Source organism: Anomalospiza imberbis, chromosome 8 (assembly GCF_031753505.1).
Source record: "Anomalospiza imberbis isolate Cuckoo-Finch-1a 21T00152 chromosome 8, ASM3175350v1, whole genome shotgun sequence".
NCBI lineage: Eukaryota > Metazoa > Chordata > Aves > Passeriformes > Viduidae > Anomalospiza > Anomalospiza imberbis.
Window position 1 is genome coordinate 6,746,750 of NC_089688.1, and position 27,540 is coordinate 6,774,289.

The 27,540-nt window shown below is 41.6% G+C and overlaps 1 protein-coding gene across 35 annotated transcripts in view; it reads left to right on the forward strand.

Moving 5' to 3' along the window:
• Window positions 1–27,540, forward strand: part of ANK3 (ankyrin 3) — a 341,257-nt gene that overhangs the window by 277,337 nt on the left and 36,380 nt on the right. For 18 of the 35 annotated variants that reach the window (XM_068197112.1, XM_068197117.1, XM_068197118.1 and 15 more), the window contains 12 exons: window positions 1,096–1,202; window positions 5,214–5,246; window positions 8,107–8,331; window positions 11,416–11,570; window positions 18,269–18,480; window positions 20,057–20,264; window positions 20,813–20,909; window positions 22,108–22,336; window positions 22,919–23,044; window positions 23,797–23,919; window positions 24,409–24,435; window positions 26,151–26,232. In XM_068197112.1, coding sequence (XP_068053213.1) covers window positions 1,096–1,202; window positions 5,214–5,246; window positions 8,107–8,331; window positions 11,416–11,570; window positions 18,269–18,480; window positions 20,057–20,264; window positions 20,813–20,909; window positions 22,108–22,336; window positions 22,919–23,044; window positions 23,797–23,919; window positions 24,409–24,435; window positions 26,151–26,232 — 1,624 coding nt within the window. The remainder of the gene's footprint in view (window positions 1–1,095; window positions 1,203–5,213; window positions 5,247–8,106; window positions 8,332–11,415; window positions 11,571–18,268; window positions 18,481–20,056; window positions 20,265–20,812; window positions 20,910–22,107; window positions 22,337–22,918; window positions 23,045–23,796; window positions 23,920–24,408; window positions 24,436–26,150; window positions 26,233–27,540) is intronic. The other 17 variants (XM_068197116.1, XM_068197124.1, XM_068197125.1 and 14 more) reach the window with 5 other exon arrangements.

Below are 27,540 nucleotides of genomic sequence, written 5' to 3' on the forward strand. Positions count from 1 at the left end.
TGCTGATATTTCTATTCAATATAATTAATTTCCACTACCGGCATGTGTCAGCATATAAAAAAACCCAGGTGGAAATAATAAGATTTTAGAAGTGTGCGCTTGGCTCTGGTTTGACTTGAACCCACTGAATTAGATTTGAAAAGAGCCCATGAGGTTTCAGTCCAAACAGGCTGCTCTCTCTAGCTGCATTTGCCTCTAAGCAGCAAACAACCTACTTACAGGAAACACTGACCTTTTTAACACCATCTTGGGTGAAGATTGTGTTTTGCTTTTTGACTTACTTGTATTGATGTAATTTATGACAGTGCTTCTTAAATTGAGGAGATGCTTTCATATCACCTTGGAAATAGGGGGAAACAGTATTTGAAATTTAATTGGTTTCATTTCCCAAGACTAGAGAAACAAAGGAAAACAAGTATTTTGCTGGAATAGCTTTGCTGCCCAGTAGGAGGATTTGTAGTGTTGTGGGGCACGGGGTGTGTGAATGTCCATGTGCGTGGGCAGCAGGAGAAGCAAGTCACACCTCAGAGTCTGTCCGAGGGGGGAGTTAATTATAGCCTCACAGGGGTAAAGCTATTTCTGTCCAGATGAGTAGGGGCAGTGGCACTCCACAAAACAGTGCCCATGTTGGTTGTGTAAAACCAACCTCCTTCTGCATTCACAGCCTCAGTGAAACTCCCAGGGAAGTTATTCCCAGGTTCTGCTTGAATAAGGATCCATCCAATGGCACCCTCCGAGGGGTGGTGTTACACTGCCTGTCTGTGTGGTGTATGACTGCAGTACAAATGGTAATATTTTTTTTTCAATCTTTTTAACCTGGCACATTAAAGTAAGTAAAGACTGGGGAGAGACATTCTTGAAACTGAAGGAAATGCAAAAAGTGGGCTAAAAGAATACTTGAATAGACAAGAGTTTGTGTGTGTATTTCATATTTCTGTTACAGGATGTCCAGTAGTTTAACCCTGGAGGTATCATCACTGTTAAATGGAAAGGACCAGATCTAAATTTAATATAATTATATTAACAAGCTTGTATTTAAGACAAGTGTTTCTAATGTTATTTTTTAATATTCAGTTTATCTGTTTTGTTTTGTAGCACCTGACGTTTCAAAGGGAGTTTGATTCTGATTCTCTCAGGCACTATAGCTGGGCTGCAGACACCTTGGACAATGTTAACCTTGTTTCGAGTCCCATCCATTCTGGGTAGGTCACTTAACAGTTTTCCTTTATCTTTAGTTGTGGAACTGTATTGTTAGGTGCAGAACACAGCCTGCTGTAATGGCTGATCGTCTGTTCCTGCTCCACTTGAATCCAGTGGCAAAATTCACACTGACTTCAAGGAGGGTGCTTAGTAGTAACAGGAGTCAGTCTAAATTCTTGAATGTCAAACCAAAAGCTTGCTTCTGAACTTAATTTTCCAAATGGCTAAACACTGTAATCCTGCAGGCTTCTCTTTAAGAGTCCTCTTTTGCTTTTTCTTTTGCTTATGCTTTAAGTGTCATAAATTATTTTGTTTGCGTTGTATTAAATTATTTGGAAAATGAAATCAGAGATAGAATGTTATGCTTTTTGTTCTTTAATGGAGGAAAAAATTGAAGGCTTTAATTTGGTCTCTTATTTATACTTCAAGCTCCTGCCTAGTCTCCAATATCTGTAGTTTGATTTTAGTGGTGCTATTTGTTTGCTTATGAGTCATCACTGTAATTTAGGTGCTTCTTGACAGTGCCACGCAGACTTGATTTAAATGCAGTAGTAGTGATGTCTGAATGCATATTGTAAAAATTTGCAAGTGAATGTCTAAGTAATCTTTGCATATTATTAGATTGCCTAGTGTAAATATTTGTTGTTTAGTTTTTGAGATCAGGACATAAAATCTCATATCCGCTTTAATTTACTTCCCCATTTTGTGACTAATTACATTCTTATCATAAAAATGAGAGTGGCACATACCAAAATATTTCATTTCCAATACAGCGAGCCCCACAAATCTAAAGGTACAGTCCCACAATGCACATCTGCACCTGCATCTGCTGAACAGATCTATACAACAGTGGATTTTTAGGTCCCAAGCTGATAAAACACTACACATGGCCAGTGCTAGCATTAAAATGTCAAGAATTGCGGTATGAAAAGCTGAAGATTGTTGGTTGTCTTGGAATGGTGCAGTGGCAAAGGACCTCAGAGAGCTGGTAGCCCAGCCCTTTCCTTTGCTGTAGGATAAAATGTAGCCAAGCCATTCCTGAAAGATGTTTAATGTCCTAATAATCGCTAAAAATAAGAGATTCTATAGGCCCCCAGCTTCAGGAGTCCTCTATCTTGTGTTACACTATTTCTTCCCCTAATGCTCAGGTTAACATTTCATTGCTGCAGGCTCCTATTTCTTGCCCGTAGTGGATATCCATTGTCATATCCTTGGTGGGCATGGAGAACAATATCTTACTGGTCTCTTAACAATTGTTTTCTGTGTCTGAAGACATGTAATCCTGCCTTTTAGACTGAAATGTCCCAGACCCTCTAGGTGGTGCTTTCCCCATGCCAGCACATTCCTGCTGCTCTGCCCCAGCTCTCCCCTCATTGATGAGAGCTTGTTTGTAAGCCAGGATTTCCACCTCCTTGGTCTGACACATAGCACACTTAAGCAGTCCCACAATGAGAGTTATTCTTTTGATAATTTCAGTTTCTTTTGGTGGATGTTTGTGATCTACTAGAATTTCTTGTCTCTCTCTTGAAATCCTGAAGTTTGGTTAATTTTTACTGGTGTTGTGTTTAAGTGTTTGGTTTTTCCCCTCTGTTTGCATTTGTCTCTATGGTATTTGAGTTTGCTGGTTTCAGGTCCTTTTTTCCATTTATTAGCAAGAGAGCTTTTAATTCTGATCCTATTTTCCAAAGACTTTTCAGACCTTTTTTCTGTGCTGAAATTGTGAAGACATTTAGCCTAGTACCTGCGCCAGGACAGCACAGTGAAATATGCCCTTGAAGTTCCCTTTCAGTGGAACAGGAAAGCACTGATGGTATCTCTTTTGAGGTAACTTCTCAGGTGATCCTGCACTTACCTTATCTGTGCTCTACCTCCATTGCTTGCTGAGGTACCCAGGCAGTGCTTCCACACATCAAAGTAGGAATTCAAATTCATTTGGCATTAATTGCTCTTGCCACTTATTTTTGGTTTGTTTTTATTTTGAGACTGGTGGGAGGAAAGGTGTAATATCTTGACTAATTACCTTGATCCCTTATAGAGTGATTATTAAATAATTTATTCCTGAATATTCCCAGGTAATTTGGGTTAGACTGATTCATCTAAAATTTTCTGGTTTCTTTTCATCCTGATAGAAGATAGGTCTGTTGTTTTCATCCTGCCAATCCTATGGAACAATACTTGCCTGCCCTTGTGTCTTTAGCGTGTTCACCAGTGGTTCCAGCCCTCCAAAACATATATTCTGTGGACATGGGGGCTCTCACATAAGATCTGCTCCCTTGGTACATGTGCCCTCTGAAATGCAGACGTGGTCTAAGCTGCTGCCCAGAGGGGAGCAAACCATGAGGCTGGGTGGCAGGGAGCAGACAGATATCCTCCAAGCAGATATAGCTCTCCAGATGGGCATAAACCAAAATATTCTCCAGACACAGGGCTTTTACAACCCATTACGTTTCTTATTTGACATAGAAAATCCATCAGAAGTGATGCTCTGAGGATTCAGTTCCTTTGTCAGGAAAAAAAACCCCAAATCTCACTTGTTGCTTATTTACTTTTCAGTTGTGTCCCCGTATTATAACATCCTGTTTGATTCTCCTGGTTATCTTCATCTAGAGGCAATCAACAGATGTTTCCTTCTAATCTTCCAGCACCTCAGCACATCTGATATGCAGAGGACCATGACTTGTCACATTTCTTTTGCCAGTTTTTCCTGAACAGCAAATCCTTTTCTGCTTGTTTGGGGTGCTTCATCCCTGTCTTTGTCCCCAGTTCTGTCTGAGGCTGGGGGCAGGGGCTGCCAGCCCTCGTGGTGTGGTGGCCCTGTGGCCAGGCTCTGACCCCACTGCTCTTGGCCTTCTCCACCATCCCAGGGCTCCCCCATGTGCCATGCCAGGAGCACCACTGCTGCCTCAGGTCACTCCTTCCCCATTTGCCCACTGTCAGGAGAAAGCATCAATGTTTGTTCTTATTTCCTAACCCAGGCAGAAGGGGAATTCTGGGAGCAGGATGTGGAGCTCCAGCAATGTATCAGTGAAAGGAGAAGAAAACAGAAATTGTTGGCAGTGATTTTAACTCTTCTGGTTTTTCCTTTTTTCAAGCCAAGAGAATGTTTTATGTTTTTCTTCTTGAGTTCAGATAAGTTGTTTTGCCAGCATATGTTTTGAACATGGTCCATTGTAAGCAGTACATTGAAATACATCATGAATCTTGAGGCCTCTGGAAGGGTAGAGACCCTCCCTAAAATGACCTTCAGCTGTCAGATGTGAACTTACTCCTGCAGCTTTCCCAAAGTAAGATGTGGGTGTTCTCTCTTTGTGTTGCCTTTAACTCCTTCATTTTCCTAGCTGAAAGAAAGAAATGAGTGTGCCACACTGCCTTCCAATATTGAAAAACTCAGAAATACTGGATCCAGTCTTTCAAAGTGGAATAAATCAGATTCTTTATAGTTTACTGTATTTTAAATTATATTAACTATGTGCAGTTTAAATGATATGAACTGTAGATAATTTACTCCAACCTGCTGTACACACAGAACTCATTTTTGACAGCAATGCAATGGATGGCATGGACTGATACTCCTTTCAAGCATCCTGCCACACATCTGTTTATACATTATGCTTTGGAAAATGAACTCTTGCTCTAGAAAAGTGCAAGAACTGGTTTTCCATGGCAGACAGGAGCATGTTTTTGGAATTCAATGAAGTTGTGTTGCAATAAATTCTCTGCCGACAAAGTAAACAGCAAGTGCTTTTCTCCTTGTGCTTCTGCATTTTCCAGAGAACTTACAGAGTTGTGCCTCCCTTTCAGATTTTTTTTCCCATGTGTAGCATATTTTCTATGACATATGTCACAATATGTGAAGCAAAAGCCAAATAATTTCTAAAGCTGGCCTTCAAACCTGTTGCTTTTGTTGTTTTTGATTGTTACTTTTTCTTTGCGCTTATTATTGATATTTTCTGTTGCTTACCTCTAATTATCTTACATTAATTTTCCCATTTGCTTTCTAAATTATTTTGCAGCTATTCCTCTCCACTCCCCCAGTATGATTCAAGGTGATAACTCGGTGCTTTCTGTGAATCCTCATTTTATTTTGTTTTTTAAACTTTTTTTTTCCCACAGAGTGTGTGTAGATGTTTGTAGTGCATCCAACCACATCCTCATCCCTTCCATGTATCCAAGTAGAAATGCTCATTAGCCTTTAGCATTGTGTTTTAGAGGTCATACTGTAGTTTCCATTATTAGTGTAATGTTAATTTAGGTAAGAATCAGCTACTAATGTTTTTAGCTAGAAAGTGCATGAAATACTGTTTGGAATTGTTGTTATTGTTTTACATGGTAAGTTACTAATCAGAAAATTAAACAAGGAAATAATTAATAAGCTGCTGACAGTGATTGCCTTTCTCTGGGAGCAATATGCACCAAGGTTGTGCTGCAGGTTTTGTCTGCACTGGAGGCTGCAGTGTGGTGCAGACACCGAAGCTGGAAGGGGCTGGTTCCTGCCCTGGGGCACAGGCTCATGCCAAGGGTTATTTACCCTTGCTGTGAGCAGTGTGCAGTAGCAGTGCAAAGCTCTTGGTTCCTGAGGCTGGACTGACCTTAAAATCTACAGCCTAAACATCCCTGCTAACTCAGGGACTGATTTTTGTAGGTGCTTAGTTTTAACTTCTATTGGTGTTTTTTTTTTTTTTTTAATTATGAATTTAAGACAGTTGATTTAGGTGCCTGGAGATTTTTGGCAATTCACTCTTACATACTTTCCATCATTTAAATAGTTTGGATACAGAAGACAACATCTTATTTGAATGTAAGTTTTGGCATTTTTGCGCTAGATGAAATCCTCCTTTTCATTATTAATTCTGAGGTGACTTAACAAGCCAGTAACCATGTACATGATAGGCAGCTCTCCAAAACATTGCTTTGTGCTGGGCCATCAGGCCAAGCCCAGCCTTGCCAAGCTCCCCAGGAGGCTCCTCCATGGTGCTCTGACCAGCTGTGCCTCCCTGGAGCTGCTGCAGCTTCAGCCCTGGGGATGCTCCAGCCAGCCATCCCTCCACCCTACAAACTTCCAGTCTGAGAGGGCCCCAGCTGCTCTGCAGACAGAAACCATGCATGTTTCTGAAAGGCCAGCTAAGCATCCATAAATACTAAGATTATAATCACTATTTATAGAGTATATAATTTAAAGATTGAGCATACTGGTTCTGACACAGGTCTAATGTTTATGGAAAGTGTTTGGTTAGCCAAGATCCTGTCCTGCTGATACAATTCCTCTTGTGAGGAGCTGGGATACCCTAGTGGCAGCATTTGGATTTGTTGGAGTGTACAGTGCATTTACCTAGGAGAGAAATATGGAACATGGATACAGTTTTTCTGTATGAAAACTACTGTGAAATATCATGCCTCAGTTTTGTAAAGTGTCTGGCACATGAGAAATTGTAAATTTGGGCTAGGGTCATCTCAGAGAGCAGTTTTACATCCCCATCTTTACTGATGGATTTTAATTTGAAGAAAGGCAATGTAGCAACTTCTTGATCTGGAATTCAGCTGGACAACATTTCCATCATACTTCCTATATTTATAGCTTGTATCCCTACTCACTTCTCTCCTGCAGACCACAAAATACCAAATGTTGATTTCTCTCCTGCTTTTGTGCAGATTTTTTCCCACCCATGTTGGCCAGACTTCTGAATACAGTTTCTCTGCAGGCCTGGCCAGTGCCTGTCAGCTGCCGCTGTTGATATCCTGCTGGTCTCAAAGCAAATGGAACTGTGTTTCACAAATTCCCAGTCCTACTTCAGAGCACTTGGGGGCTTTTTTCCCAGAGCCATCTCACTCCCCTGGATTACTGGCTGACACCCTTAGTTCACTTTTCTGTCAGGAGCCAGGAAATTGAATGGATTCACCTGTTAGTCATGTGAAGGTTTAGTTCTTAAAAGCTGGAAGTTTCGGCAGCAGCCTTGAAAATAGTGAAGCCACATGACAGATGTGTCAGCTATGTCAGTGTCTGTCATACAGAAGGAACAAACAAAATCTGTACTGGCTTAAAGACTGAGCTGGTAATTTGTGTCCCTCTTGATACCAGCCTGTTATTGCATCTTCTACCTTAAGCTATTCTAATATGAATTGTTAATTTTAATTATTCCCATGCTAATAGAAAGGATTTTATTAAAAATATACCACTCATCATTTACAAATACAATTTCTTACCCCCTTATGAAAAAATGGAAAATTATGCATTGGAATGACACTAGCAAGTGCAATTTTTCTTTAATACCTCTTTTTTTTGCTAATGAATCTAATCTTCAAAGAGAAGTAATGGCATGATTTCCTCCAGGGAGCCAACAGCCTAGAGGAAGTTATGTACTTGGTAGTCATCGCTTATTTTCCCCATCAGGGGAAGCCCTTAGCAGTCTGAACTCTCACCCATGATGCTGGCACTTACTCAGGCAGCCATCAAGAGTATTTGCAAATGAGACAAAGGGAAGGTTTTAAATAATGAGGTTCCTGAAATAATAAGCATTTTTGATTCTCCTTTTTCTACACTGTCTGGTTGCTTTATGCATGTGAGGCTAATTACTCTCATTTGTGGACAATAGAGCTAACAGCAGCAAAGGGATGTTTTAAAATTCTAACAAACCACTACTAATACACTACTTGTGTACACTTTTATTCCAAATTGCTCAGTAGAACATGGTCATTTCACCATGATGTTACTAGAGCTTGAGTAATTCCTGCTTTTGATAACCAGTAGTTAACATGCAAGTACAAGTTTTAAAAGGATCTTCATGTTCTTTTTAGTTTATCTGGGATCGGGATGACTTTTCTAATGTTTTGAAGTCTGTGTCTGCTGACTTTTTGCTGATCTGCTTGTTTCGAGACGACTTTCACTGAAGTGTTTTCTTCTTTGCGCAGTTTCCTGGTTAGTTTTATGGTGGATGCACGCGGGGGCTCCATGAGGGGCAGCCGGCACCATGGCATGAGGATCATCATCCCGCCGCGGAAGTGCACGGCGCCCACCCGCATCACCTGCCGCCTGGTCAAGAGGCACAAACTGGCCAGCCCACCACCCATGGTTGAAGGAGAAGGATTGGCAAGCCGGCTTGTAGAAATGGGGCCAGCGGGGGCACAGTTTTTAGGGTGAGTTGTTCCGTGAGTTTAATTGTCTATGCTCATGTCGCACCTTTCGTTCCTTTATCCTGTGGATTTAAGTAGTTAAACATTGACTCTACCTCATCTGAGCTCATAGCACAGGCTACTTAACTTAAAACATTAAAAAATGCCAACCTGACATTCCTTCTGTTAAGAACCCTTGTATTTTAAGGAGAGTTTTGCCTCTTTGATGACTGCAGGATGGAGGTGAAGGTAAGGAAACCCATGGGAAGGCCAGGTCCCATCCCCATCTGCTCATGCATCCCTGCCTTGGAAGTCAGGAGGAGTCACACGCTGAAAACCCAGAGTGGGTTTTGACCCTCTTGCTTGTAGAGTATTTAGAGAAACAGCACTATCACAAAGAATTGTCTAGAGACACCCACAGGGACCCAGATACTGAGCTCTGTTCCCAGCATGTGCACAGCTCCCTCTGGAGTTGCTGGGAGCTGCCTGTCTCTGTCTTGTTAAGCCAAACCACTTGGAGTGACGGTGGAGCACCTGCTGAGGAGTGGTGGTACAAGTAGTACCAGTGCTAGGAACTGACTGTTTTTAAAGCTTAAAATAGAGGAAGCAATCCACTATGATGTGGCCTTTTTTTTTTTCCTAATTATAAATTTTGTTCATTACCATGAGTGGCACCCTGGTATAAACTGCTGGTTCTGTCGGGAATGACAGCTTGTTCCTAATTTCCCCTTCTCGTTTCTCTTCCTGCTGCATGGATGTTATTCAGTAAACTGCATCTTCCTAAAAGTCCTCCCCCTCTAAATGAGGGTGAGAGCATGGTTAGCCGAATCCTGCAGCTTGGTCCACAAGGAACAAAATTTATTGGGTAGGATATGTACGGAAAAGATACAGAATGTCTACAGTTTTTCTTTTGTTTCCAATTTTTTGTTAATCCCATTATTTTCTTTAAGTTTCCTAAAACTTTCAGTTGATTTATGTCACTGAAAGAAAATCATAGTGGCTTGATTTAATATAGCTCTGCTATTACCTTGTGCTTATAGGCATGTAAAATTCACTGCCAGCATTCTGCTTTCATAACTTCTGTGCTTTTGTAATTTTTTAAATTTGAAGTGTTTCTACTGCATTAAATACATTTTAATACACAGTGGCAGTCCTTTAAGTTCAACCCTGTGGTAGAGAAGGTATTTACAGGCCTCAAGTGATACTGCTTTGGAAGAGCATCTGTAAAATGTGATTGCATAAAGTCCATTACTTATGAAAGATTATTCAGAAAAAAAGTTATCAAGTGAATTAATTGATTCAGCAAGATTGGAGAAATACTAGCCTTTTCAACCTGCAAGAGGCATCTTGTTCAAATAAATTTACAAAGCCAAGTATGCTACCCAAAGGGACTGCTGTGTATAGTCTAAACATGTAAGGATGTTTCCGTATGTTTCTGACTGTTGTTTTCAAACCATATTGTGAAATTTATTGCATTGGGTTTTCAAAATATTGGTGAGTGTTTGGTGTTCCAAACCTGTTCAATACCTTCTCACTGAGTATTCTTGTTAAATGTCATGCACAAAATTGTGTAGTTTCTAAATATTTACAGAGACAGTATCTGAAATATTGGCCTGCAAAGATTGTACTACAGCCTTTGTTTTCAGCTTGTGCTCTTTTTGAACTAGAGAGTAAATATCTTAAGCAATGTATTTGAATTTTTGGTGTTTTCTTGCTGTGCACAATGGAGAGAGCAGCTACATTACATTCCTGGTTTTTTGTTAAAGGACTTGAGACTTGAAAAATAGACTGGGTGTTCCTAAAAGCATCTAAAATATATATTAATTAAACTATTTTTATTATTTTCATGGGGAAAAAAGGACTAACTCTTCTCCCTGGGAATTTAATGTGCAAACTGAGCCTCAAGCTAGTTTGTTTTTGGCCGTGATGGCTGTTGTGATTTCATGCTCAAGTGATGGATTGGTTAATGCACCCAACACCTGGCAGATGTACAGTACCACAGAAATGCTGCACCCTTCTCCCAAAATGTGACACTGCTTTTAACCAAGTTGTTATGAAGCAGTTAAACCCTATACAACCTCTGTAGGAAAATAATGATACTGTCTATTTAAATGTCTTAAAGCTGCATAATCCATAAACGTTCACTTACTGTGTGATTTCAGTCGGTTTGTCTTAGCATACTTTAAAATGCATATCCTGCCTGTGAAGTGTTTGGCAACAGTGTCTGTTTTGTTGAGGAATGGCACATGAAGTGAATGGTGGTTTCTGTTGGTTGTTCATACAAACTGTTCAGTAATGCACTTGCAGTCCTCTGTTGAAGGTACCTTGTCTGGTGACATAGGTGTATTATTAACTACCTTCTCATTCCCTTTCCTTCCCAAAAAAATGTTTGACAGTGACTAATATATATGTGGTCATGATGTTGTTCAACCCAGAGAAGTCCATTCTGAAATGATCTAAGGACTCCCCGGTGATGTTTGCTGTGCAGAGGTTGCAGCTGTGATGCTGGGCATGAGAACCAGAAAGTGGAGCTAAAGAAAAACAGTCTCTTTTGTTTCACAGGAGCTGCATATCAACAGAGAGCTAGGGAGAGCTTTGAAAACTATGGGACTTAGTTTGAAGTTCAAAATCTGCATAAATGCATGGTTCCTGTTACAGTCAGTGGCTGTTGCATGCACTGGGATAGACAGATTGCTTCTGAACTGACTTTGTCCCTTCAAACTCTCTGAGCCGAATCCAAACTTTGACTATGCTAATGCCAGCTAAAATCAGCAGTGCTGTGTGTGCTGGAGGCAGGTTGAATCACCTACACCCTGGGATAAATGAGCAAGGAGAACTCTCCTTACTAAAAGTTGTCACTGCTTTTTTCATGGAGGCAGATATTTCAAAAGATTTGCACTAAAAGCAAGCTATATATTAGTATTTTTGATTTATCCATTAATATAGTTTAAATGATTAAGGATTGTGCAGCTTTGGTAATTTTAAAAGCATTTGTACTGTAACAGTGTTAACTATTAAAAACAACTGTAGTTTTCTTAAGGACCTATGGGGAACTGAGGGCAGTGAGGAAATACAGGGTTAAAAATAACATGGTTCCTTTTTCCCTAGCCCTGTCATAGTGGAAATCCCGCATTTTGGATCAATGCGAGGCAAGGAAAGAGAGCTGATCGTACTCCGAAGTGAGAACGGTGAAACGTGGAAAGAGCACCAGTATGACAGCAAACATGAAGACTTAACTGAAATACTAAATGGCATGGATGAAGGTAAATATTTTCTCAAAGCTTTAGCCTTGCCTTTGTGAAGGCTTGCTAACACGGGCTGACTAAAGCAAACTAAAACAGTGCAGGGGATGTCTGACTTCAGGGAATACAGTGTGTGTTCCATATTAAACTGACGGAAAGAGCGTAAGGAAAAACTGTTCTGCAGTGGCCTGGAGACATCCTGAAATGGGTGGTGAATTTTGGTCTGAAGTCTTGCCAAGTTTAAGCAGAGTTTGCACAGTTGCTTTCCAGCATGAATTTGAGAATAACACCCAGCTGGAGGTACACGTGTCTCCGCTGCTCAGGCAGGGCCACGGGAAGGTCATTCCAAGCCAACGGTGAAGTGTAAATATCAGCTCTGTGGGGCCTCCCCAGAGACACAGAGCTTGGCCCCTAGAGCATTCTTATTTCAAATGGTGTTGTTAGAGATTGCCTCCCACAAGTACACAACCTGCCTTCCTGATGCCCATCTGGGAAGTCTGGCTCCCTTGTTTTCTTGTGCATTGCTGTTGATGTGAGAGTCCCTCAAGATGAGGGGACCCAGCTGTACAAATCCATCAGGAGATGCTGTCACAGATGGTCCCTGAAAAAAAAATCGTGGGCAAAGTCAGGCTGTGGGGCTGCAGTGATTCCTTGGCACCACTGCTTTCTTTTCCTAGCAAGCATTTTTCAATTCTTGTGCTGATAAACCATTGCTCGAGCTCTTTGCATCTGAGTGTGAATGAAACAGTTTGTGGTGCGAACTTTGGTTTTGTAGAAGGGTTTATCCACAGGATTTTCCCTGGATAACCTCCAGAAAGTCGTAGTGTGATAGGCTACAAGCTGCAGGAAAGTTCTTTCATTATCAGCAAAAGCATGTGAAGGGAATGACGGGGCTGTGGATGGCAGCTCTGGGAGGTATCTGTGGGGGAGCCCTGCCCTTGATTTCTGCCTCTCCTTGTTTGATGAGGACAGCCTCAGCAAAGGGCATGCCTTGGGAATGTGGGGAGTTGTGCTGTTGTGGGGGTCTCCCTGGGCATCTGAAATACAGCATTTTTACCAATTTCCTGATCTTCTGGGAATGGGGGCAACAGGAAAGGCTTCACTTTGAAGTATTTGAACTGCACCTGAGCTTGTACAAACACAAAGCAGCAGCAAGGTTCTGGTTGCTATTGTAGCTATTTATTTCAAAATAAATGTAATAGAACCAACCAGACAGGAGGGCAGAAACACTGCAAATGTTTTGCCAGTGGGTTTGGAAAAATAAAATAAACCTCATCACTGAGGGGTACCTAAAAGCAGTGGAACAGGCAAGAGATGGACATGGTCCAGGATATTATGGCTTGGGGAATTATGATTGCTGCAGGATTGAATGCAGTAGTTGCAGACTTTGAAAAAGAAAAATCTCACCACTGCCCCTCCTTCTCTGCACATTGGCATGGGATTCAGAAGTGATGATTTGGTATTTGGGTGAAGTAGTGGTGCCTTGACAGGGATGAAGTAGTCAGCACTGATCAGCAAGCAGCTTGCTTATTTGTTTCAGGTGCTTTTCCATCCGAGCTTAGTTTGATTTGGGGATAGGAAATCTGGGCACAGAAATATTGTTCTGAAGTGCTGCAGCTTGCAGCACTTTCAGAAGGGCTCACATATGCAGAAATTGACAATTTACAGAGACGAGCTCAATAAATAAAAACAGTTTGAGAGAGGTGGATCTGAAGCCCTCAGTACTTAGAGCCTAAAATAATGAGCTTCACAGTAGGCCACAGGACAACTTTCTGATCTACTGAGGGTTTCAGGTGGCTCTTTCCTTCTGGGGAACTGCTGTTTGAGGTTGGTGGGTATAAGTGCAGCCAAATAACCACACAAAGTATGATGGACATTATTCTGTTAGAGTGAAAATATTTGACACCTTAAAAGCCAGACCTCAGGAATGGCTTTTACAAATCCAGGCAATCATTTGTGAGAGGAAAAGGAGAAAAATGCTGCAGACACATTCACTGTAGTGATTATTTGTTCAGTTTGTTTTAGCTTAATCCTTCTCTAGCTAGGAAAGCAAAAAAAAAAAAAAAAAAAAAAAAACCAAAAAAACCAAAAAAACCCCCCAAAACCTAGTCTACATTAAAATAGTGGAAGGATTTTGACAAAATTCCACTCTAGTTAAATGACACCTTTGCAATGTAAAAGGTCTTCCAAGCAATGACCAAAAAATTACAAATTTGTAGACTTGAGTGGGTTGGGTTTTTCTGAACTTTTTGGTTTTGGGTTTTGAATTTTTAGTGTTTTGGTAAAAAATACCACAGTTAGACTTGGCTCAGGAGGAGTATCTTGCATCTCAGAAGACATAACTTTGGAAGAAGTTTTATTCCAGGTATGAACTCTGGAGGCAGAAGCAAGCTTTAATTTAAATAAAAAGCAGCCACATAGTCATTTAGAGAAATTCAGTGTGTCTTTGCAAGAAAACTCATCTGCATAATCATCTCTGAGTGCCAGGAGGTGCTGCAGGAGTGCCCATTTGCTGTTAAAGGCATCTTCTCTGTCAAACCTGCTGTGATCTCAAGTCCTTTCCTACCCGTGTTCTGAAGGAGGGCAATCAGACCTGTAGTGCAGCTCTTCATAGGCCGAGTTTTAGCGGTGCAGTTTGCTGCTCTTTTGGTTGTTCTGTTTGCTCTCCCCCCTAGCCAGCAGGGATGGGAGCAAGGACATCCCGGCCCCCGTGGGCACTGCCAAAAGCTGCTCTGCGCTGGGGGCAGCACCATCTGCTGGGAAACCTCGTCCTAGACCCCAGATAATCCCGGGCAGGAGGCGTCGCCCCAGGGCTAGTGCACGATTAGGTAACAGCAGAACTTTTGGGTTATCATCATGAGAGAACAATGAACCGTCATGTAAAGAGCCTGGGGTTTTTTTTGGTGCAGTCAGGTTTCTGCTTAAATAGGTTTTATTTTAAGGATGGTGCTGTACTTAGGCAAATACAGGGAACTTGGCATTTTTAGGAGTAGGAGGAGTGTGGCTGCAAACACAAGGGTAGCAATTCACACTTCTTGGCCATTTTACATTTATTTATACTTGAATCAAATAAAATATATTTATTTTTGGAATTCATTATTTTTTTAGGAAGAAGCTCTCTGCCTTGTAATTGGTAAATATATAATGTTTTCAGACAGGCTCCTTTTATAGATAACTTCTGTTTGCTTTTAACATTCCATCACCCTTTAGAGGTAGCTGTAGACAAATTGTGGGCACAAATGCACACACTGGGGTAGCTAATCTTTTAAAAGTTATTTGCAAACTAGTGAGTGAGCCAAGAAATGCAAATGTTTGTGGCTACAGTAAGCTTGCAGCTGCACAGTGTGGTTTCAGATGGGAAACAGGAGTTTTTACATAACTGAATCGAGAGATCAAACCAGAGTGTGACCTTGTTTATACTTGAAGTTTAAAATACCACCATAAATCACTCTGCAGTGATTTTGCCACCTTTCCAAGAAAAGTTTTTAAACATATTGCTGTTAAACTGTATGTTGTGAATGGCAAGATAAAAGACTACACAAAAATAGACATAAAGGATATTGCCTTGTTTGAGGTGAAACATCCTTGTGGCACTGGGAGTGTCTAGTTATGTGTGCGAAACACTGAGGCTGGGAGGGTGGGTCTGGTTACCAGCATCTTCCTGCCCTCAGTTTCTCCTTGCCCCTTGCCATGTGCTCTCCCTGCCTCCATCCCCCTGCTGTATTTTTCTCCCTGTGGAAGCTGCCTCCTGCATGCCATGCTTTTAGTGCAGCAATTCCTCAATGGGCACATCTCTGTATGGGGAGAACTGGGATCCTGTGCTCACCCCACCCTGCGCTCTGGGCACTGTGACAAGGTCAGCTCTGCTCCAGCCAGGACTGAGGGAAGGTTGCACAACTCAGAGAACTGTTCAGTCTGGGAGGTACAGGTGAGATTTGCTTTTTCAGTGCTAGCAAAATTCTTTTGAGGCCCCGGCAAGGGAAACCAGATCCACACAAAGACACCTTGAAGCTCATGAAACAGCCAGGTGTTCTGTGACTTGTCTTGCTCTGTTTTGAGTCAGAAGATTCTTGCTCTGTGTTACCTTGTCTGAAAGTAAAAAAAGAAAGGTATTAGATGTGGATGAACTTGATCCACAGCTGCCTCTCACCAGAGAGAACTGGTGTGATTGCTTTCCTTGACCTGAGACAGCCTGTGTGAGGTCCCTCTTGACCTTGGAGGACATGGCTGGGTTTCTCTTCTGCAGTCCTGGAGCCTTAATGTTCATGTGGCAGCATGCAGCACACGCTGTGGTGTTCTTTTCCTGCCTCCTCCTCTCTCCTCCATCACTCCTGTGGAAGATCAGACACCAAACCATTGCAGGATAAGTGTACCGTACACATGGGTGGCAGGAGAAGACTTCTGCACACATTATATTCACAATACCTTTCTCTTGCCTCACTAAAGCTGGGTGGCTGTAAGAGTTCTTGGGCTGTTAGCACAAGCCTGGGAGACAGTGACATTGGGAGATTCTTCCCAGTTCTGCCACTAACCTTTCTGTACCACTTCTCTGTGGCTAAAACCCCCTTCCTTCCAAAACCCAACCATCTAACCAAAAAATCCTTCAAGGTTTATCATTGAAACACTCTGCCCAGGAATGAAGTGTCAGCAGCTGAGAGAAATAGTAATGATGATATCTCCCTCTGTAAAATGCATGAGGTGTGTTTGGGAAACGTGACCTCTCCCAGGACTAGTTTTCCCTGTTTCATTAATTCTGTCCTGCCAACACTGCATTTCTCAGGGCAGTGAGAGAGATGGTTTGATTGCTCATCATCTTTTTTTTTTTTTTCTGTTAGAGGGCAACTTCATACAGAAGCTAGCATATGTATTATCCAAACATAACCTTCCTATATATAGTCCAACTCCTCTCTATGCCTGACTGTTGCTCTGCCACTCTTATCTTCCCATCTTCCTCCTCTGAAGGAGAGTGCCTGCCAGGTTCAGAGGACTTTGAAATGTTCTTGTTTAAATCACTATTTTTCTACTTCGGGAGAATTTTAATTATCCTTCACCTCTGTGAGAATTTTACAGTGGGTTTTTTCTCTAGCAACAAACAGGAGATGATGAGGCATTACCAGTTAAGATGGATGATGCCTGGGAGTTTAGGAATCCAGCTTGTCTCCTGCACAAGCCATTGCTTCCAGAGGCTGCAGGCAGAGTGACTGATTCATTAGAGGGCTTCAGATATCAATCTGTGAGTCAAAGTAAATGGAAGCTGACATTATGATAAAAAATTATCCACTTCTGGTAGGTACATATGATCTACAGCACCACTGTGAGATTAATTCAAACTATCTGCTGAATGTTTTAAAATGGAAAACTGACATTTTACCAATTTTGCATTCTAATTCTTTTGGAACTGTAATTGAGCTTACATGCTTAGAGGAGTAAAATGTCTCAGTCACAAAGTATGTTGCACGTGTCTTTTGCCGTAGTATTATTTCTGGTCTTCCTGCTTTCTCTTGCTGGACATAATAAAAATATCATCTTTTGAGGAACAAACTTTATTTAGAAATTCCCTTTTTAAGGAGGAAAATAAAAGCTGAAATTTGTAGAGTGCTGCAATGAAATCCAATTACAAGAGATAAAAAGGCCTAGTGCAAGAAGTTACAAGGAGAAATGTATGACAGTTATTTAATTATCTCTGTTTGTGTGTGGTGCTTATATCACAGGGATTTCACCAATGCATTTGGGGCACCAATGCAAATACATATATATGTGTGTGTGTATATATAGATACACACACACATAATTGCAAAAGTCATTATATTTTTGTTGTATCACGGAGTTTTCCCCAGTGCATAAATGGGGAAAACTATGTCATGTGCTTACCTAATTAATAGGAATAGGTACTCTGTGCACCTTTCTGAGCCCTGGTGACCCTACTTACTTGGAATGTGGCTGAGAGCACTAATGGTCGATGGCCTAACTCTGTTTCAGTTGTAGCTGAGGATGCATTAAGGTTCTCTAGGAACTGAGGGGCACACTACAGTTATTTTGGGACAGATAACCAAAAGGCTGGAATCCTGATGTAGAAGGGAATCTTGCTCTTGGAAGTGCTGGGAGACAGCTCTGTTGCTTCCACAGTTTCATGGAGAGCTCGGTGTCTGGTCAGGATTTTTTGGATGCCAGTCTGGGCAATAACTGTCTCAAGTGCCTCAGGGTGCCACGCTCTGGGTTGCACACTGGCACGAAGGGAGATAAGGCATGAACTCACTGTGATCTCCTGTGGTTTTCTTTATGTCAGAACCATATGGGGGAAGAGGCTGGGAGTAATTTGGAGCTATGCACAGAAAGATCAGATAGAAATAAGAGAGGGAAAAAGCTTGACTATCTTCTTCAGCTCTCCTTGGATTTCTCTGCTGTGTGACAAACCTGTCATTCTGTGGCAGCTGCTACTGCAGAGACTGTCACACCTGACTACTTAGGTGTCCTAGCAAGTCTTTTACTCTATTGCTGTTGGCCCTCATTGTCAGGATTTATACAGAAGTTCACTGAAAATACAAAGCTTGATAACTGATAGCACTGAATGGCTTTTTTTTTTTAATGCTGTAGTAAATAAATAGTAATAAACCTCCCAACCTCCTTAAGCAATTTAAGGCTTATTCAAAGCCCCAGATGTGTGTGGGATGAGCCTGGGCAGGGGATGCCTGAACGTTTTACCTGTCTTGTGCCCCCAGAGCTGGACAGCGTGGAGGAGCTGGAGAAGAAGCGGATCTGCAGGATCGTCACCAAGGATTTCCCCCAGTACTTTGCGGTGGTTTCCCGGATCAAGCAGGAGAGCAACCAGATCGGCCCCGAGGGCGGGGTGCTGAGCAGCACCACGGTGCCACGTGTCCAGGCCTCCTTCCCCGAGGGGGCTCTGACCAAGAGAATCCGCGTGGGGCTCCAGGTAAAGAGGCTTCAGTGCAGCTTCTCTAAGCGCACCTGTCTTGATGCACGAGACTGGAAGCTACAGAGCTTCCAGGAGGTTACGCTGCTCCTTAGCAGTGGGTTGTGACAAGGGGCTTTTTCACACCTGAGCTCTGAGTTGGCACGAGTCTGCCTGGGCACGTCAGTGTCCCTCAGGCGCAGGTGGTGTACAGTCCTCCTCCCTGTGGCACAAGCCCAGCTCCCCTTGGATCACCTTCATGATTATTGCTTAGCATCCCAGGAATGGCGAGAGGAAAGCAAAGAGCTGGAACCATCACAGCCCCAGCAACTCTACAGCCACTGCGCAGTCCCCACCTCCTGTGGCAAAGCAGCAGCTTGTGAACGGGGTCACTGGGCTGCCCTGTGCTACGGGAATGTGTTTGGTAGGGATTACATGCAGCTGTTTGCCAGCTGTTACTGGGTCAAAAACCTCCCATGTACATCTGCTGTGTCTTAGGACATTCACCACTGGCATTTCTAGGGGTGAAATCTGGGAAGAGCATATAGCTTAAATTCTACTTAGACCAACTGCACAGAAAGTGGAGAAATATTCCATAGGAATAGGAGGCATCTTTGAGTTCAGTTAGTTATCACTTAAAATTCCCTTAGTAGTATGACAAGTCTCATGGGTTCATGAAAAAGAGATGCTGGTTTGAATTGCAGTTCTTGAAATTCATGCTGGAATATTTCTGTTAAAGATATTTCACATCTCAAAATGATTAATCTTGAGAAAATGGAATTTCAGCTGCTCTGGTTATACACTTGCCTTCCCAGAGCTCTCCACTGTGAGGGAAGTATGGCAGCTCTGTATGCAGTGTTGTGACTGCTGAGACTGCAGTGTAACTGCATGTTCTCTGCATATCAGTGCACTCTGCAATTTCAATAATAACAAGTCATGGGTCAACCTGATTGAAACAGACCTGAAAGTTTAAAAAAATTAAAAAGGCAAATGGATGCAAACTCCCATTACCATGTGTGTCACTTTTGACTGTAGAAAATGGCAAATTTGCCTATAAGTCTTTTGTATCTTCATGCATTCTTTATGATTTTGACCCAAACAAGTATTTCTTTCTAATAATCACAGGAAGCACTGAGTATGGAGGTCAGTTGGAGTGCAGTGTTCCTCAAGAGCATGAATCTGTGTTTGGCAGAGCTGTAAGAATTGTCTGTTACCTCCAGGTGACAGTGTCTAGTCCTCGCTTCTCAAGTGCAAAATAGGCCTATTTTTTCATTTTTAAATTGTACGTAATGTGAGTAATCACTGTAAATGAAGAACAAAACCAAATGTGCTCTGAAAAACTCTCACCAAAAACTGCAGGGTACCTTCTGAGATTTATAGTTTAGCTCTACCATTTAGCAATTAGGAAATCAGAAGTAAGTTGTTGAATAAGAACTAAACATGAATTTCACTAATAATCACCCTTGAGAAGGCTTCCTGGGGAAAAAAAAATATCTACAGAAAATATAAAGAAAATAGAATTACCATTTAGAAAATAATTTTGCATGTCTATAAACAGTTTGCAGCTCCAGTTTAACTATGTTCCCCATGTTGACAGGCTCAACCAGTTCCAGAAGAGATTGTCAAAAAAATCCTTGGAAACAAAGCAACATTCAGTCCCATTGTCACTGTGGAGCCAAGAAGAAGAAAATTCCATAAGCCAATAACCATGACAATTCCTGTGCCACCTCCATCAGGAGAAGGAGTAAGCAACGGGTACAAAGGAGACACAACTCCCAGCCTTCGACTCCTATGTAGCATTACAGGTTAGAGAAAATCCTGCTCTTTGCCAAGGTTTCTGTGGCAGCAGCTCTGTGCTCACTCTCACTACTCCTGTTTTCCAGTAAGGGAACCTTGTTGTGCTGGGCCACCGGGGCTCAGATCAGCTCTCCTGAGCAAAGCCAGCTGAGGTTATTTCCAAGGCTCCCACTGGTTCCCTGAGCTTTGTATCTGGTCCCATTGTAAAAGAGCTCTCCCATCACATGTTAAATTTCATTCTTGAAGAATTTCACTCTTGGTTATTAAATATGCTTGTCAGTAAAAGTAGCTTGCAGAAGTAATTCTGTCCTAGCTGATATCAAGGGGGGTTTGCTGTTGACCTGTAGGTATGTTCTTTGCTTACCTCTCTGTTTTTTGTTGTGTGACGTGTGACGCCATGTAGCATTGTTGATGCTCCATGATAACATGGAGCTCAGCTGTTGGAGAACATTAATGTCTAGGCTCTCTTTCTGTGTGTGGAGATAGAGATATTCTTTATGCAGTCTGTGTGTGCTTAGTATTTGAAAGGAGATCTCCCTGGTGTGTGTTTGCACAGGAGGCACTTCGCCTGCGCAGTGGGAGGATATCACGGGCACCACTCCGCTAACGTTTTCGAACGACTGTGTCTCCTTCACCACCAATGTTTCTGCCAGGTATGGGAGCAGACCCTGCCAACTGCACCTCAGGAGTGCCTTCCCTTGACCAAGACCGTGCCTGGTTGGGAGGCTGTGTTTTGGCTTTCTGGAAGCCTTCCACGAGGCTGATGAAGCAGCGATGGCCCAGATGCTGCTTTGTCACTGCCTATCAGCGTCCCACACACCCAGGGCTGCACACAAAGCTCTGGCCTGGCTGTGACAGAGGCTCCTGGCAGGCGCACAGACTCTTCCTCTGAAGCCCTGCCACACAGGGCTTTGGTTTTTCTGTAAATGGCAACAGAAAGGGAAAGCTTAAAATGTTCATCCCATTAGAAAAAAAAAGGGGGGAATTCATAAAAATGTGTTTATTAAAAAATTTAAAGATGTTTAATTTCTGGCTGAGTGCTTTTTAGTTGAAAATTATATTAAATTGCTCTCACAAAAATATCTTTTGCAAAAAATTATGAGTGGAAATTAATCTTGATGGACTTCATGGACTTACATGCTAATTGGAGGCATTTAACAGGATCTGTAGAAATCACATATCCTAGTGAAGAAAATTCATGGTATAGAAGGTAGAGAGTTTATCAATCAGTAAATGACATTGCAGCTATGAAAACCTTTATGAAAAGAGAGAGAATTGCTGGAAAACCAGATAGATCAGGGCTGAAATATTGTGGGAAAGACTGATACAAAGTAAAAATATTTATATTTTGTTTCATACTTGTCTTCAAACTCTTAATCATAAGATGAGAAAATAACAATATAACACCTGTTTCTGGAGACTTCACCATGGGCATATTTGGTTCAGCCTCAATGGGAGATGTGGTTTGCTGTGTGTGTTATTAAGGTGTTTGTTTTAGCAAATCAGATGTATCGTGAAGCATCAGCACATTGCAATGTACATTGTGTATGGTCACAAGAAATTAAACTTCCCCAGTTTGGCTTCAATTGAGCCTTCAGATGGATAGTTTTATGAGACACCAGTGTGAAAATGGTTAGATAAGTATCTCAGCATTTCATTGCCAGGCATTCCCATTTTTGGGTAGTTAAACCTATACTGGGAGTAGAAGGAAAATTACAGCTCTGGCAATTCTGCAAAGACAGTGCACATGGAAAATGGCCAAGGATACAGGACATAGTTTCTCTTTAAGCCTTAAGATATTGTTGGAACATAGTGAAAAGTTAATTTAATGCTTTACTTTTTCCCACTCAGATTTTGGCTCGCAGACTGCCACCAAGTACTAGAGACTGTTGGGCTGGCAACACAGCTTTATAGAGAATTAATATGCGTTCCTTATATGGCAAAGTTTGTGATATTTGCCAAAATGAATGACCCTGTGGAATCAAATTTGCGTTGCTTCTGCATGACTGATGACAAAGTGGACAAAACTTTGGAGCAACAAGAGAATTTTGAGGAAGTTGCAAGAAGCAAAGACATTGAGGTACATTCCTAGCAGCTGGCTCCCTCCTTGTTGGTGGGCAGTGTGTTTTCCAAGTAGCAGCAGCTCCTGCAAAAGCCACGAAAAGCCCTGTTAAATAAAGGTCCACAGCCAGGCTGTGGCATGAAACTTCTCAAAGGAAGAACAAAACAGGGCAAGACTGGAGGAGCATGAAGACTTGTGGGTGACCCAGCTCAGTCTGCAGTGGGGCTTGCCCTCACTGCTGTCAAGTAGCCCTGGCTGGGCTTTGCAGACAGAGGGAATTCCTTCTCGTTGGCCCTGCAGGCACACAGTCGTGAGTAGGACTGGCTTGTGGTGAAATCACAGTCACTAACTTATTATTTCTTGAAGAAAATTACACAGTCTTACTTTAGAAAAGCCAGTCAGGTGGTTCATGGTTTTCCAAACTGCCTGTACTCATAATACCTTGCCATAATGCACAGTGATATTTAATTTGTTGTTGAATGTAACCAAGTGGGGACTTGTGTTAAACTCAGGAAGGATGTTGGGGGAAATAATGATATTTATATGCATGAATCTAATATTAAAAGAGGTTTTATTGACTTCTTTTTCTTGCTTTAATAGGTTCTTGAAGGAAAACCTATTTATGTTGATTGCTATGGAAATCTGGCCCCTTTGACTAAAGGAGGACAGCAGCTTGTTTTTAATTTTTATGCTTTCAAAGAAAATAGACTGCCATTTTCTATCAAGGTAAAAAAAAAAACTAAATAAATGATCCTGTTGCTTTCCTCCCTTCCCACAGTCCCTCTTCCCTTTTTCACCCCTGTAGGACTAACTTGCCCCTGGGATGTAGGTGTAGCTCTTCAATATGTGAGTAACATGGAGAGGGCGCTTTGCTTGAAGCCACAGCAGAACTGCTGGCAGATCTGGAAACAGAATACCCATTATATGGATTCACAACCTTTTACTAAAACCATATCTCAGATTGGAGCCCAAACATATTTACCAGTAGATCACAATTTCTGAGGGGTTAAGCAAAGGAGATGCATTCAATAACCTCCTGTACTACAGAGCAACCTTCAGAAGGTGTGTGCAGACTGTTCATCTCTAAATGGCCACTAATGGTGCTCACTTTCCTTAGCCTTGTCACAGCTGCCCTGCTGGAGAGGTTGTTAAGCATTTTGGTAAACACAAGAGCAAAACATGGCAGAATAAAATGAAGTGAGCAGACAGTGCCTGTCAGTAATATTCCAGTACGAAACTCTCACTCAACACCTTGTCTTGCATGGATTTGCCATCAGGGACCATCAGGCTGACCTAACTCTTTCACAGTAACACATTTTCTCTTTTAGCACCTCAGGCTGAGCTCTAGCTTGGTATTATTAGTCTTTACACACTAGAAAGCTCGTTGTAAAAAGAAATTCTGAGAACCATTCCAGGAACCTCCTCTAGGACTCTGAATTACTACATATTATTATGCTGAAGCAAAATTTCTTTTTTAGGTAAGAGACACCAGCCAGGAACCCTGTGGTCGATTATCATTTTTGAAAGAACCAAAGACTACAAAAGGACTGCCACAAACAGCTGTTTGCAACTTGAATATCACTCTGCCAGCACACAAAAAGGTATTTGTTTGGAAACGTAAACATTTTTCTTAGGGTTGGGTTGGATTTGTTTTTGTTCCTTTAGTTTTTGTCTCTTCTTTTTATTTCCTGCTAGTCATAAAGAAACCTTGTGAAGTGTTAGCAAAGAGAATGCTTTGGAATATGATAAAGGCTTTTAAAATGTATGTTTTATTGGTTTCTTGTATGTAGAACGCTTTTAAAGTCTCTTGTTACTGTGGCGTCAAGTTCCTATAATTTTTACGATTCTGTTTACAGCTCATGCTTCAGCCTGCAAGTCATAGGTTTATGCTTTCAGTAATGTCACGTGTTTATTTGCTTTGGATGTGAGATTTTTTTTTTCTTTTTGTGTTGACATTTTGGATTTGCTTTGCCTTATAAATCAGCTTGCATTTTGTACTCCCAATTTGGTCCTTTTCATATCCTGATATTCTTTTCCCTGCTGTCCATTATAATATTCCTTGTCTCTGCAATGCATCTTGGGACCAAAAGGAAACAGAGTCAGATCAAGATGATGAGGTAATATAAACACTGTCTTCTGTTTTTATTTCCTTCAGATTTAGTGAAGAAAAGTAGTATTGTATAGAACAAAACAAACAACTATTTTTAATGGTGGCATTGAAATGATACCTACAGAAAAATAACCATATCCTCAACTTCTGATAGGCTGTTGTAAAACAGTAGAGCTGCACAAATATGGGAAACCCCATGATTATAAATTATGAAATTAAACCAAGCACTGAATAAAAGCAGTCTAAAATTCAACTAATTTTCTTCTGAAAAAGGATATATTTATGACTATCAGACCAAGTCAAATTTTGGCAAAATCAAGAAGACTTTAGTGGATAATATTTTACCTCTTGGGGTAACACTGACACTGCTATGGTAACTTGTATTTCTGAGAAGGAAAAAGGTACTGCTGAGGACACAGTAGTGACCTTTAATATCTTAGCTCTGTAAATAAATTAGATTCTTTCAAAAAAAGTAAACCAGCCAAGAGCAATTTCTAAATATTGTGTTCAAATCTATTTTCAAATAAACCGCAGATATTTGCAGCTTAAAAACCCACTGCTTCATGGAAACCGCAACATTAGATTGTCAGAAAACTGAGTGGGTTTTACTCATTAGAGGTAGTTAGAAATGAGATCATCTTGTAAAAGAAACTACATAGGTGTTTCCAATTTACCGAGCAGCAATTTTTTTCTCTTCCTGGTGGCAAATAAATAGCAGTTGTCACCTGCTGGTTAGACTAGCTAAAAAAACCCCCCAACAATGCAACCCAAAACATTCCTTACATGTTAAAAAATAATAATAGCAAAACCATCACTTTACCTCCACAGAATTTGTTTCCAACGAGCTATTATATAGCTATAATAATAGCTCTCTTTTTAAACAAACTGTATTTTAGCCACATATTCAAGTGGGTTGATCTCTGAAGGACTATTAATATTAAAGACACCACACTAGCAGCTATCGCACTGAACGCAGCAACTTATGAGGCAATTTATTAGTTAACAAGAGTAGTCTGCTTTCTAATCCACATCTTTGCATTTTGTGCATATTAAAAAATCCCCTCCCATGCCTTTTTTTGTCCTTAATGTATTCACTTTAAAGCCAGTTGTACATTGTGGTGTGTGTGCTTTTGGGACAAACTAATCTGGGGGGAATACTCACTCGGTCACTCACTCTTATGAATGTTTTGTCTGTACCTGTAGTCTTTTGTGTTGACCTCCTGTTTCTAGCCAAAGGTGGTTTATTTTACAGAGAATGAACAATATCACACCATTTCTAGTAGTGTGAAGCAGTTTATTAAGTGATAATGCAATAAGACAGTATCGAGATACTTTAAGGCAGGACAATGAGCTGCTTCTGCTATCTCAGCTCTTCTACCTCACAAGCAGAGGAATGAACCTGAGGGCTCACTTTAGGGTTGCAGTCCCTCCCTGCTTGCTCCAGAAGGGTGGTCACTCACAGCAGGTTTCTGTGCAGCCACGCTCCCTGCTCGGCAGTGCCTGGCACTCATCACACGGCACCCAGGAACAGAGGCTGGCTCTGCCCCCTCCCTGCCTGCTCGCCCAAATTCGGCTTCAGCATGCCACCCTGAAGCTGAATGGAAGCATCCGTTCTCCCTTGTGGGGTTGTGTGCCATGAAAAGCGGCCCATCCTGCTGAGGTTTGAGGACTGGTCTGTTCAGTGATTCCCAAGGCCCTAAGTCCTTCTGTGTTTTATTGCAGACGGAGAAAGCTGACCGGCGCCAGAACTTCGTCTCCCTTGCTTTACGTAAGCGCTACAGCTATCTGACTGAGCCTGGAATGAGTGAGTTGTTCTTACCAAAGTACTAAACTGTGTAGATGTGATTGTTCATAAGAAGAGACATTTTTTCTATAAACGTTGTATTTGGTGTCATTCTGGGGGAAAAAAAAATAGAGAAAAGAAAAACAAAAAAGCTGTCTAAAACAAAACTCTTGGATGGTCTGTGAACTCTTGTGTTGTGAGAGCTTGAAGAATCCTGACTGGCAAATTATATGTGTTAGTTAAGTAAAAATATAATAGTTTTTAAAAATACAATGTAGTTCCAGAGTAGGAGGATTGCATATTGCTTTTAAAAAGAGTCTCTTCCTCTCCCCTTTGGAACATTACAGAAAGATGCTGTAGAATGGAATGTTACACAAAAATTCAGAAAGCCACTCAGATGAGCACTTAAATGTTTAGATGTTTAGCCAAAATAGAGTCTCTCATATTTTATATTTTCCCTCTTCTTTCTCCTCCCCTTCCCTTTTTCCTCTGTTCCCTGCAGATGCTTTTTATTCCCTGGCACCACACATTGCTTCTTCCTAAACATGTGTTGTTCCCCTTGACCAGACCTGTGGCATTCCTTTCCTCCCCAGTTAAATACAATAATGTATTTGGCTTAGCTTTTCTTCCTCACTTCTCCTCTCTGAGGTCAGCTGCTATTGTTCTCCATTTCCAGGCTTTTTCTTGCCTTTTTTTCCCCCCCTTTTGACCTCTCAGTTGCTACCCTGCAACAGACCCTTTGATATAATTCCATAAAATCCATAGACAAACTTCACCGGGTCTTGGGAGTTCCCACTGGATGGCTGCTGCTTAATTATCCTATAAGATCTGTGGCTTCTTTGGATCAGATGTGCTCCAGAATATGTTACACTTCTCAGGCCGGGAAGAAGACTCCAAGCATATAACATCTGAAGAAGCTATCAGATCTGCTGAGACATCTTGATGGACTGTTAAGGTATTGTCACAGGCTTGATGGGAACTGAGAGAGAGGGAAAATGAAATTGCTGGAAAGAAGGCTGATGACTGTGTATATTGCTCACAATGAATTTTTCCCCCCTCAATGGGCAGGGGGGAAAAAAGTCTTATTTATTCACCAAAGGTCCATTAAGTCTCGTTCACAAGAAATTGGCAGACAGATTTTTTAACTCTTCAGCTGCAAAAAGGAGCAGAGAAGCAGCATTGTAAATGTCTCTGAATCTGTGATTTGACAGGCAAAAAAGAAGTTAGGAGGGGCAGCCTGTGGGTTTGCTTGCCTCATTAGTCAGTTGTGACAGACCCGATTGCGCGGTAAAGTGGGGTTCAGTAAAGACACGTCCTAACACGAACTGC